Genomic DNA, 11,983 nt, shown 5'->3' on the forward strand with positions numbered 1-11,983 from the left:
AAGCCACCTGCATGTCAGTAGCTTATTAATTTCTTCTGCACAGCTGAAATACACACACAAGCACCAGCCATGTGCCTTAAGGTGGCCTATCAGGCCCTGACACCCACCTGCACAGCGACGGACTGTTGAGGGATTTCTTGAAACAGCAAAAATCCCATGGCTTGCTGTAGCTGAGCAAACCAAGCTACCAGGGCAACTATGAGAAGTTCCCATGACAGTGTTCCCACATCGCCCAATTGAGGAATTCAGAAAAATATTGTTACCAGTAGCTGGCTTCAAGGACAAGGTCTATGTGACTGCTAATCACAAGGGGGTTGTTTTCTTGCAGGTGGGGTTGTTTTCTTGTAGTTGTTTGTCTGAGTGCTTTTGACCAATAATCTTGTGTGAAACACTGTCCGCCCCTGTTAAGTTCACTATAAAAGTTAGGCTATTAGGGCAATAAAATGGAGCATGATCTGACTCTACTGGTGTCTGTTGTGCTTTTGGCTGTGCTTCCTGCAACATATGGCGCCCGAACAGGCTGAGACCCGAACAGGCTGAGACCCACACAGGCAGAGGGATCGGAGCGGCGCCGGGACATCGGAGCGGCGCCGGGAGACCCGAGGCACACGGCAAGCCTACCACCGCACGGAGAGAGCACTGACTGACGCTGTAGGGCTACGGCCAACTACGAGAAACAAGGACAGACCTGGCGGACGCCGGAACAACTGAGAGACGTTGAAACACTCTACACACCGACCTGAACAAAGGAGCCGCGGAGGGACGCGGGAAACGGAGCCGCGGAAAACGCGGGAAATTGAAGTAATCGCAGTGCGACGCGGGACATCCGAGATCGAGTTGCTACGGGAGACCAGAGGCGCCAGTGGACACCGGTAGCCGACCCTCACCGTGCGGCGAGTCGGCACAGAGCAGAGGGGCGGACATCAGGACCCTGCAGCCTGTCTGACATAACCATGGAGGCAGCGGCAGCAGCGGCTGTGCTGCTTCACTCTAGCTTTCTTTTTATAAAAGGTTTATCTTGCAATGCAAAAAAGACTATTAGTCCCCAGATCGGTGTTATAACTATGTTTCTGGATAAGATTCCGTGGGGTTGCCACATTCTACGGATTACTACTGACAATTTACCTTTATTGCGGGGCAGGAGTGCAGAGACGCAGATTACACTGCCAAATGACCACCGGCAGGCTCTTTCACAAACCTAAGGTTGCAGCTGGCACTGCCTGCAGCCGTATAGCAGACGTTACACTCTCTTTCCTAATTAGTAATCATGTGTCTCATCCATTTGTGGTGAATGGTCAGTGGCAAAAAGAAAAGAGGGAGAATAAGGGGCAACAAAGACAGAAACGGTACCAGGAGGATGCCACTGACACTACTAGCACGGGTAATAGGAGTAGTATAAGTGACATACGTGCAGGGCGGCGGCAGGCACTGCCGCGCTGTGGGGCATTCTGCCTGCTGCTCGCCCTCGCCTGCCTGTGCACTGCTGCCGACAGTGCTAGAGCAAAATGTGAAGACTGCTCAGATGGCAGTGATGAGAGTGCTTGGGTGAAGAAGACGTGCTGAATCTGACTTTGTGTGCAACAGTGGTCAGTGTGTGCCAAACAGATGGCAGTGTGATGGGGATCCGGATTGTGAAGATGGGTCTGACGAAAGTGCTGAGCTGTGTCATATGAGAACATGCCAGGTAAATGAAATCAGCTGTGGTCTTCAGTCAACCCAGTGTATCCCAGTGTCCTGGAAATGTGATGGTGAAAAAGACTGTGACAGTGGAGAAGATGAAGAGAATTGTGGCAATGTGACTTGTAGTGCAGCAGAGTTCACATGCAGTAGTGGGCAATGTATTTCCAAAAGCTTTGTCTGCAATGGTCAAGGTGACTGCTCCGACCACTCGGATGAATCTTTGGAGCAGTGTGGCCGCCAGCCTGCACCTCCGGTGAAGTGTTCTGTGAGTGAGGTGCAGTGCGGCTCAGGTGAATGTATCTACAAGAAGTGGCGATGTGACAGAGATCCTTATTGCAAGGATGGAAGTGATGAAATTAACTGCCCTACTCGGACCTGCAGGCCAGACCAGTTCAGATGTGAAGATGGGAACTGTGTCCATGGGAGTAGGCAGTGCAGTGGTGTGAGAGACTGTCTGGATGGCACTGATGAAGCAAACTGTAACGATGTTATTCAGTGCTCTGGACCTGGCAAATTCAAGTGCAGAAGTGGAGAATGCATAGATATCAATAAAGTGTGTAACCAGCAGAGAGACTGCAAGGACTGGGGTGATGAGCCCCTGAAGGAATGCAACATAAATGAATGTGACTGTCCAGCTGGGTTTGACTTTGTAGAAAAGAGAATCTGTGGAGGTACTGATGAATGCCAAAACCCTGGTATCTGTAATCAAATCTGTATCAACCTGAAAGGTGGCTACAAATGTGAACGTAGCCATGGCTATCAGATGAATCCTGCTACAGGAACCTGGAAAGGGCCATACCGGTACAGAAGTACAAATAACATCCGTGATTACAATGACACTGCTAAGCAGGGTTTAGGGGCTTATGGCATGGAGACAAGGGGTAACAACTACAGTGTTTGGAACAATTGTACAGCTTTGGCCTTGCCTCCTGATGTTTTTCTGATTTGTGGGGATAGGGCCTGGCAAGGCATCCCTGCAAATGCTATCAGATGTCCATGTTACTTAGATAAACTCATTGTATTTGCTCCTAGCTTGTTACAGTTGTGTGAGATCACCACACATAAATGGGCATTGCTTGCACCGGATTGCAATGATAATGTTGAATTGTGTGGGGTTGCAGCTAGAGCGGCATTGGCAATTTTAGTGCCTGGAGTGGCACCTCCGGCCGCACGTAACGACTTAGAAAAATTGGTATGCTGGGCCGAGAAGCAAGCCTATGCCACGACAGAGATACTTGAGGAGATGTTACCAGATCAAAATAGTCTGCGACATGTGCTTTTACAGGATCAAGCTGCTATTGACTACTTGCTTTTGGCTCAAAGGAATGGGTGTGAGGACTTTAAGGGAATGTACTGTTTAAACCTTTTTGATCATAATGAGTCAATTCACAAATCCATTACTTTCCTGAAAGAGCACATGAGAAAGATTCAATATGGTATCAATCCTTTCAATCAATGGTTCACTGATTTGTTTGAAACAATGCATAGATGGTTACTGGGATTAGTCAAAGAGGGATTAAGGATTCTGTTTGCTGTGGTGTCACTCATCATTGCATGTGGTATTGTGATAAATGTGGTTAAAGGGTTACTTGCAAAAATGTTATATTGGGCGTGGTTTGCTCAAAAAAAAAAAAAAAAAAAAAAAAAGAAAAAAAAAGGGGGGGAATTGTTGAGGGATTTCTTGAAACAGCAAAAATCCCATGGCTTGCTGTAGCTGAGCAAACCAAGCTACCAGGGCAACTATGAGAAGTTCCCATGACAGTGTTCCCACATCGCCCAATTGAGGAATTCAGAAAAATATTGTTACCAGTAGCTGGCTTCAAGGACAAGGTCTATGTGACTGCTAATCACAAGGGGTTGTTTTCTTGCAGTTGTTCGTCTGAGTGCTTTTGACTAATAATCTTGTGTGAAACACTGTCCGCCCCTGTTAAGTTCTCTATAAAAGTTAGGCTATTGGGGCAATAAAATGGAGCATGATCTGACTCTACTGGTGTCTGTCGTGCTTTCGGCCGTGCTTCCTGCAACAACGGACCTCCTGCTGTCTCCTGAGATCCTGAGGCACAGATGACCTCAGCAGAGAATCCCCACCCATCTCATCCTTGAGTCCTACTGCCTGACCAGATCCGTGTCACATCGCCTGCCTCTTCCAAGACCAAGCGACTGCTCAAGGATCTCCCAAACCCTGCCCAGCCTCATGGAGCCAAACTGCTTCAGTTAGGTGACTAGAGTGCAGGAATGTGGGATTTGAGTATTATGTGTTCAGTTTCGGTCATAGGGATTAGATCTTGCCTTCCAGAGTTAGGGATTGTGCAGAGGCTTAGAGGTAAGCTTTGGTGTTCTGCTTCAGGTACTTTTTATTTTCCCAGTGAATATTGCAGAACCATCAGCCTTACCTGAACCATTGTCACTTCTTTAAAATCTTTCCTTTCTCTTAGCCAAGCCAATCTTCTTTCCACCTTCTCTCCACAATCTCCTACCTTTATTCTCCCAACTTTCCCCCTGATCTCCCCAAATGTGTCACCCTGTTGGGGGCAGCTTTCTGATGGCCTTTATGACCTCAGAGACTCTGTCTCCCTCCTGTTGGCCAGCCAGGTGCTGGGACACAGGTGACCTCACAGCCAGCATCCACAGGGTTACAAGGAGCTGTTGTGCTCAGGAGGCCTCTTCTCAGCCCACCCAGGAGCACTGGGTGCAGGGAGTGCCCAGCACAATCACTCAGGTACTCTACCTGCCAACCAGCTCATGCTGCAGAAGGCCTCCCACACATCCCGACTCACATTTCCTCTGTGAGATCTTCAGCTCCTCCAGGGCATCCTGAAAGAATTAGACTCCTCTGTGTGGAAAACTGAATCAAGCACTGAATGAGCATTTTAGGGAAAAGTTGAGAACGAGGCAGATTATTATTGTAATTATTGTAAGAGCTGAATATTTCATAATTTCCGGCATTGTTTCAATCATGTGGTTTCCCAGGGGATATTACCCTCAAAGGGAAGTGACTTTGAGACACTGTCTGTCCCACTTCATGGCACCCCTAGGGAACAACCTAGGGCTCTTGTACTCACTTGGGTTCATCTCGCCACTAACATACTGAGTGCAGTCTCATTATGGACAAGGCAAACATATCCTTTTGACAGTCATTCTGTGTCCTTCCGTGGAGGAACAAACCACCTGTGCGAGTTGGGCCAAAAGCTCAGTGTTGGGAATGTGCTGGGAGAGGCTGCTCTGGGACCATGCCTTAGGGCAGCATCTGCCAGGGTGTCCAGAGAACAAGGACCCAGTCCAGCCCCTGCTCTACTGGTCCTCCCTGTCTCTCCCAGGAGGCCAGCCCAGCCCAGACCCTCCTCAGCTATCCGCATCTCCCTGTCCCCTCCCCAGCCCAGCTTGCTGGGCTGGACTCAAAGCAACAAATGGAGAAGTGAAGGGCAGTGGCAGTGTCCCTGCTGCTGCTGCCATCTGCAGGAGATTCCCCTCCCCCAAACAGCCTGCAGCCCCCTAGGCCAGCTGCCCTCCCCAGCACAGCACCACACTACTGGCCCTGGGGCTCCTCAGGCAGCAGCACTGCACACACACAGTACCCTGCTCTGCTTTCCCTCTGCCTGCTGTGTTCCCTGGAGTTGCAGAGCTCTCCTTTCCTGTTCCCACCAAGATTTAGCACCTTACCTTTGGGTGGCTCCACCTGGGACATGCTCTATGGGCTCCATGTGCTACTGACTCCCTGGCACGCACTCTCCCTGCCAAGCGCTTGGGCTTTCCTGGCAGCTCTCACTTCCCTCCAGAAAGACGCCAGCCTGCCATCAGCTCTCTCGCATGTTGTGGACAGAGGCAGGTGAATTCACCATCTCTGAGGGTGTTGGCCATGAACAAGGAACAATCACAGGTGCACCTGTGCTGCTGCGCCAGGACTCTTCACCCCCTCCACCTCTCCACACTGTCATGTACCCCTGAATCTCCACCACAGGTCTCCAAGGAAGGGTCTCAGGCAATGATCCCTGTAGGATCATTTTGTTTATTTAAAGATGCAGAGGGAATCCTCAGCACAGCCCTGAAGGTCAGCACATAGGATAGCAAAAGGAAAACAAAACATGCAAAGAGTAAACATGCAGATACCACAAGAAACCACAAGGGCAAGGTCCTGCTGGTTCACCTCTGAGAACCAGCAGAACCTTGTCCTGCCCTGAAAGGGGAGGCTCTTTCCACCCACAGCTTCTCCCCACAGCACCCTGGGCAGCTCCCTGCTCAGGCTGAGTGCTGAGCCTGGCAGGCAGCAGAGGCCCTGTCCCGGCACACAGCCCCTGGGGCACAGCAGGGACCCTGCTCTGCACCACAGCCCTGGACACCCCTGCCTGCACCCTGCCTGCACAGCCTGGAGCCAGTCCTGTGAGAAGGAACCCTCATGTCCTGTCCCTCTGACAGCTTTGGCAGGGAATCATTGATCCAGGGAATACCACCGTACTCCACATTAGAGAAGCCAGGACAGACACTGTGACATGTCCTATCATTCGTGGGATATGGCAGATTTAGAAGACTCCTGGGGGACACTCATCTACTGTACCTTTCTGCCAGATACTTACTCTGTGAAGTGTTGTGAAGAGTTCTCCTGCAGTGAGCTCTCAGCATCCCCTCTCCACACTGCCTTTAACATCTCCCTCCCTTCTCTCAGCCACCCTTGTCCCCTGCAGGCAGTGCCCCCAGCCCTGCTGCGCTGTGCAGAGGAGCTGCTCCTGGGCAGAGCTGTCTCTCTCTGGCACTGCCTGCTTGCCAGGAGCTCACATTGGTTCCCCTCTCTCTGCTGGGAATGGATGCTAATTTCCAGTGGTGTCTTTTCCCATAATCAAAAAAAAAAAAAAAAAGTTGCAGGCATGAGAATAATCTACCTACCCCATTTTATACCCCATTTTACATTGGATCCTCATAGACTGACAGGGTAATGGCTTTAAACTAAGAGAGCGTAGATTTAGATTCTTTAGTTCTTTGAACTTTGAGTTAGATTCATCCACAGTGAATTCCGCCCCAGGGATGGATGAGAGCCTTACAGTGACAGGTGGGAGACTGCCTGGCTGGGCTCCAGTGGTTCTTAGCTTTTATTGGACAAAAAAGGACAAAACCAATGATGTCCTGGGCTGAACGAGCAGGAGCTCTCTTAGGGGAAGTGTTCATCCCCCTCTGCACAGGACAGTTTCTGCCTGAGGGAGTTGCAGTTCACAACTATGATGTCTCTAGGCCCACATATGGGGGCTTGGATAAATAAACAAATTTATATGAATCATTCAGTTTGTATGATTTAGTCTAACCCCTTAAATTTGGCAAGATAAATTGCATTTTTGGCAAAGATCATGCATAAACCAAAAGGCCTCCACTCCAGCTGCCCATTGTTGACCTAGGCATGGTCAACACCCTCTGGGTGTTGAGTGTGGAAGGACTCTAATGATACAGCTATGCCCTGGGCCTCTGTGTATCAGCTGAGGTCTGTCTCTGTCGTGGTTTAACCCGGCCGGCAGCTAAACACCACGCAGCCGTTCGCTCACCCTCCCCCCTCCCTCTCTGGGACGGGGGAGAGAAATGGAAAGTGAAGCCCGTGAGTTGAGATAAAGACAGTTTAATAAGACAGGAAAATAATAATAACAATAACAATAACAATAATAATAATAATAATAATAATACAATGGTGATAATAGTACTACTAATAATAGTATGTACAAACAAGTGATGCACAATGCAATTGCTCACCACTCGCTGACCGATGCCCAGCCTAACCCCGAGCAGTCCGGCCCCCTCCCCCTGGCTAGCCACCCCTATATATTGTTTAGCATGACGTCAGATGGTATGGAATACCCCTTTGGCTAGTTTGGGTCACCTGTCCTGGGTCTGTCCCCTCCCAGCTCTTCCTGCACCCCCAGCCTGCCCGTTGGCAGGACAGAGCAAAAGGCTGAGATGTCCTTGGCTTAGTATAAGCACTGCTCTGCAACAATTAAAGCATCGGGGTGTTATCAGCACTCTTCTCATCCTAAGCCAAAACACAGCATTCCACCAGCTACTAGGAAGAAAATTCTGTTCTAACTGAAACCAGGATAGTCTCTTAGAGGGCCATGGTGTTGTCACACTGTATATAATAAAAAGATTTGGCCAGCTCATAAACAAGGATGATAGGAGGAAAGTGTTAGCAGGTAAAGTCATTGCTTAACAGAAAAAAAAAAAAAAATGTTTCTATTGAAACATTGCAGCTCATTTATGTTTGTTTGTTTGTTTGTTTTTCCCAACAATCAGTGACTTTCAGGAATTAAAGTAATGAACTTTAGGGTATCATCATGAAGAAAATGGGCATTTTACCATTGCTTTTATTATTGGTGTTTGCACTAGTTCTAAAACGGCCTGGAGAACTTATCAGTGTTTTCTCTGTACCAAAGGTTAGCTTGCTTAGCTCCTGATTGGACTATGTCATATCTGTCCAATCTTCATTACTCCCAGATCTATTTAGTTATGAAATATTAATATGCCAATATAAACATATCCTTGAGACAGACACTGTTTGACCATTGGAAGTATTGGGATGAAATGTATTCTTGGAAATGACTGAATAAATCTATATTTACACAGAAGGAGAGAAAGCGTCCATGTCCTTGGACTATGAAACATTTTATGAGAATTACTAGACAACCCTCAAAATTCTGAAAATGAAGACTTACAAAGTTACTTAACACCCATTTTTTGGCATGTTTTCTCCTTTGCCTAACATCTTCATCCAGGACTTGATTCAGTTGCCCACCCAGAGAGAACCACTGCCCTCCTTGGGCAGCTGGATTCCCCATCTGGAATGTGGAAATGTGACCTAGGACCTGTGGGAGCCTTTCTGGAGCACGAGTTGGTGCACAGTCATGGCAGGCCAAGGCATCTCAGTTGAGACCCCTGATATCTGTTCCACCCACCGCACCACTTTTTCACTCCCCCTTACCTCACCTCAGAGGAAGAGGGGGAGAAAATACAATTAAAAAGAGCTGGGTGTTATCTCAATAAAAGTGTAGAGATAAGGACAGGGAAAGTGATCAGCAATTACCATCACAGACAAAACAGACTCAGCGTAGGGAGATTAATATGATTTATTGCATATTACTAACAGACTAGAACACTGAGAAACCAAAAGCAAACTAAAACCTGAAACCAGGATAACACCTTAACCCCCCTCCCCCCCCCCCCCCCCCCCAGCCCCCTCAATCCACCCTTTTCAGTTTCCTCTCCCTGCATGACGCAGGGAATGGGGGTTGCAGTCAATCCAGAACACTTCATCATCTGGCTCTCCTTCATCGTCACTCTCTGCCCCCCGGACCAGTGTGGGGTCCCTCCCACACAATGCCATCATTCCTGGACTTATGTGATGTGAGCTTCCATGGGTGCAGTTCAAGAACTGCTTCAATAGGGGTCCATACCATGGGTTCCATCCATAAGGAGAGGACTGCTCCAGCATAGGTTCCCAACAGCTGGCAGCTCCTGCCAGATCACTTACTCCTGCATGATCACCTACTCCTCTCCAAGGGCTGCAGCTCTGACCTGGAATCTGCTCCTGAGGGGACTCTCCATAAGCCACAGCTTCCTTCAGGACAGACCCACCTGTTCCACCATGGGCTTCTCCATGGGTTGCAGTGTGGAGATCTGTTCCACTGTGATACACCATGGGCTGCAGAGGAACAGTCACCTGCCTGCCCTTAGTGACAAGGCAAAATCCCACTGTAAGCTAGCTGAGAGAGCAGCCAAGAGTGCTGTTAACAGGGTCCACTGAGACTCTAAGGGGCAGGGAGAGGATGAACCAGGTCCAGGATCCACCCAGGTGAACCCATCGAGAGTATCATTAAACAGAGAGCAGACAGGCTGAGAGAAGACTGAGGTACTCAACAACTTCTTTGCCTCAGTCTTCATTGCCAGTTGCACTTTCCTAATTGAAATTGGCAGATTGAACTGTATCCTGAAACTGAAGCAGGAGAAAAGTTTTTGAGATATAGGATAGGTGTTATGCAGGGCCTCTTCTCACCAACAAGGAAGGGCTGGTGGGGAATGTGAAGCTCAAGGGCAGCCTTGGCTGAAGTGACCATAAATTGGTGGAGTTCAGGATCCTTAGGGCAGCAAGGAGAGAGCACAGCAAGCTTGCTATCCTGGGCTTCAGGAGAGCAGAACTGGGCCTCTGCAGGGACCTGCTTGGTAGAGTACCATTGAACAAAGCCCTGTAGGGAAGAAGTCCATAGGTCCTGATTAGGTGCATCTATGGGTCCTGAGGAAATAGGCAAAGTTGGTAAGCTACTACCCATCATATCTGAGAAGTCGTGGCAGTTTGGTGAAGTTCCCGCTGACTAGAAGAGAAGAAAAATAACCCCCATGGGAAAAAAGGAAAACTAGGGAACTACAGGCCAGTCAGTCTCACCTCTGTGCCCGGCAAGATCATGGAGCAGATCCTCCTGGAAACTATTCTAGGGAACATGGAAAATATGGAGGTGACTGGTGACAGCCAAAATGGCTTCTCTAAAGGCAGATCATGCCTGACAAATCTGGTGGCCTTCTATGACAGGTTTACAACACTGATGGATAAGGGAAGAGCAACTGATATACTCTTTCTGGACTTGTGCAAAGCATTTGACACTGTCCCCCATGATATCCTAGTCTCTAAGCTGGAGAGACATGGATATGATGGACAGACTACTCAGAGGGTAAGGAATTGGCTGGATGACTGCACTCAAAGAGTCACGGTCAATGGCTCAATGTCCAAGTGGAGATCAGTAACAATTGCTGCTCCTCAGGGGTCAGTATTGGGACCAGAACTCTTTAACATCTTTGTTGGTGACATGGACAGTGGGATCAAGTGCACCCTCAGCAAGTTTGCTGATGGCACCAAGCTGTGTGCTGTGGTTGACACTCCGGAGGGTAGGGATGCCATCCAAAAGGCCCTTGACAGGCTTTAGAAGTGGGCCTGTGAAAACCTCATGAAGTTCAACAAGGCCAGGTGCAAAGTCCTACATCTGGGCCAGGGCAATCCTAATCACAAATACAGGCTGAGTGGAGACTGGATTGACAACAGGCCCGAGGAGAAGGACTTGGGGATGTTGCTGGATGAGAAGATCAACATGAGCTGGCAATGTGTGCCTGCAGCCCAGAAAGCCAGCTGTACCCTGGGCTGCATCAAAAGCAGCGTGACCAGCAGGTTGAAGAAGGTGATTCTCCCCCTCTGCTCTGCTCTCATGAGACCACACCTGTAGTACTCTGATCAGCTCTGTGGTCCCCAGCACAAGAAGGACATGGAGCTATTAGAACGAGTGCATAAGAGGGCCACAAAGATGATCAGGGGGCTGGAGTACCTCTCCTATGAAAGGGGGCTGGGAGAATTGAGGTTGTTCAGCCTGTAGAAGAGAAGGCTCTGGGGAGACCTCATGGCTGTTTTTCTGTACCTTAAAAAGGCCTACAGTAAAGCTCAGGGTGAGCTCTGTATCTGATAATGTCATGATAGGACAAGGGGGAATGGTTTTAAACTTAAAAAGGGTAGATCTGGATTAGATATTCTGAATTAATTCTTTACTCTGAGGGTGGTGAGGCACTAGAACAGGTTGCCCAGAGAAGTAGTGGATGCCCCATCCCTGGAAATGTTTAAGGCCAAGTTAGATACAGTCTGGCAAGGGGCTGGAATTGGATGATCTTTCAAGTCCCTTCCAACCCAAACCATTCTGTGATTCTATGAGAGTCTGCCCACCTCTTCCTTCATTGTATTCTCAAGAATCTCTCACAGGGAAAGATTCCTGGATGCATCATAGGAACCTGTTGTGGTGGAGGTGGGAGCTCTGAATGTTTTCTCAGTCCCTTGCCCTGTGGTTACCCCTCTTCACCACTTCACCACTGAGTGCAGCCACTCCAGTTGCCTTTAGCTCTTAAATTACCCAGGATGGTGGAGGGTGAAACCATGCAGGACAGCTCCGAAATTGCTACCTGGCTCATCCTCCATCCCTGAGTTTTTGCTGTTCTGAAAGGCAACCTCTCTCAGGATCCCTAGAAGGGTCCCAGATCCTTAAAAAGACATTCCACAGTCACATACGAGCTAGCTGGACACGTGGACCTTTTCTGCCACAGACCATTATACTGGCTGACCATGAGTTACTTTGTCCAGCCTCTTCTCATCTACAGGCAGAATGGTAGAGTATGGATTTGTCCTATGAAAGGGGCACAAGAGATTTCCACTAGGTACATTATTTGCAGAGTTAAGTGGTGTGATGCTTTTTTCCCCTCCCATAGATCACAGATTTCCACTTTACTACTCAGTTCTACTGCTCAGCTC

General features: G+C 48.8%; 1 protein-coding gene across 1 annotated transcript; it reads left to right on the forward strand.

The window, feature by feature from the left end:
* The first annotated feature begins 127 nt into the window (after positions 1-127).
* LOC137847255 (uncharacterized) lies at positions 128-3,700 on the forward strand. Its single transcript, XM_068665546.1, is given in 2 exon segments — positions 128-1,559; positions 1,561-3,700. Coding segments are annotated over 2 exon segments (2,223 nt in total). The 5' UTR covers positions 128-1,170; the 3' UTR covers positions 3,395-3,700.
* Positions 3,701-11,983: the final 8,283 nt, after the last annotated feature.

Source organism: Anas acuta, chromosome W (assembly GCF_963932015.1).
Source record: "Anas acuta chromosome W, bAnaAcu1.1, whole genome shotgun sequence".
Classification (NCBI taxonomy): domain Eukaryota; kingdom Metazoa; phylum Chordata; class Aves; order Anseriformes; family Anatidae; genus Anas; species Anas acuta.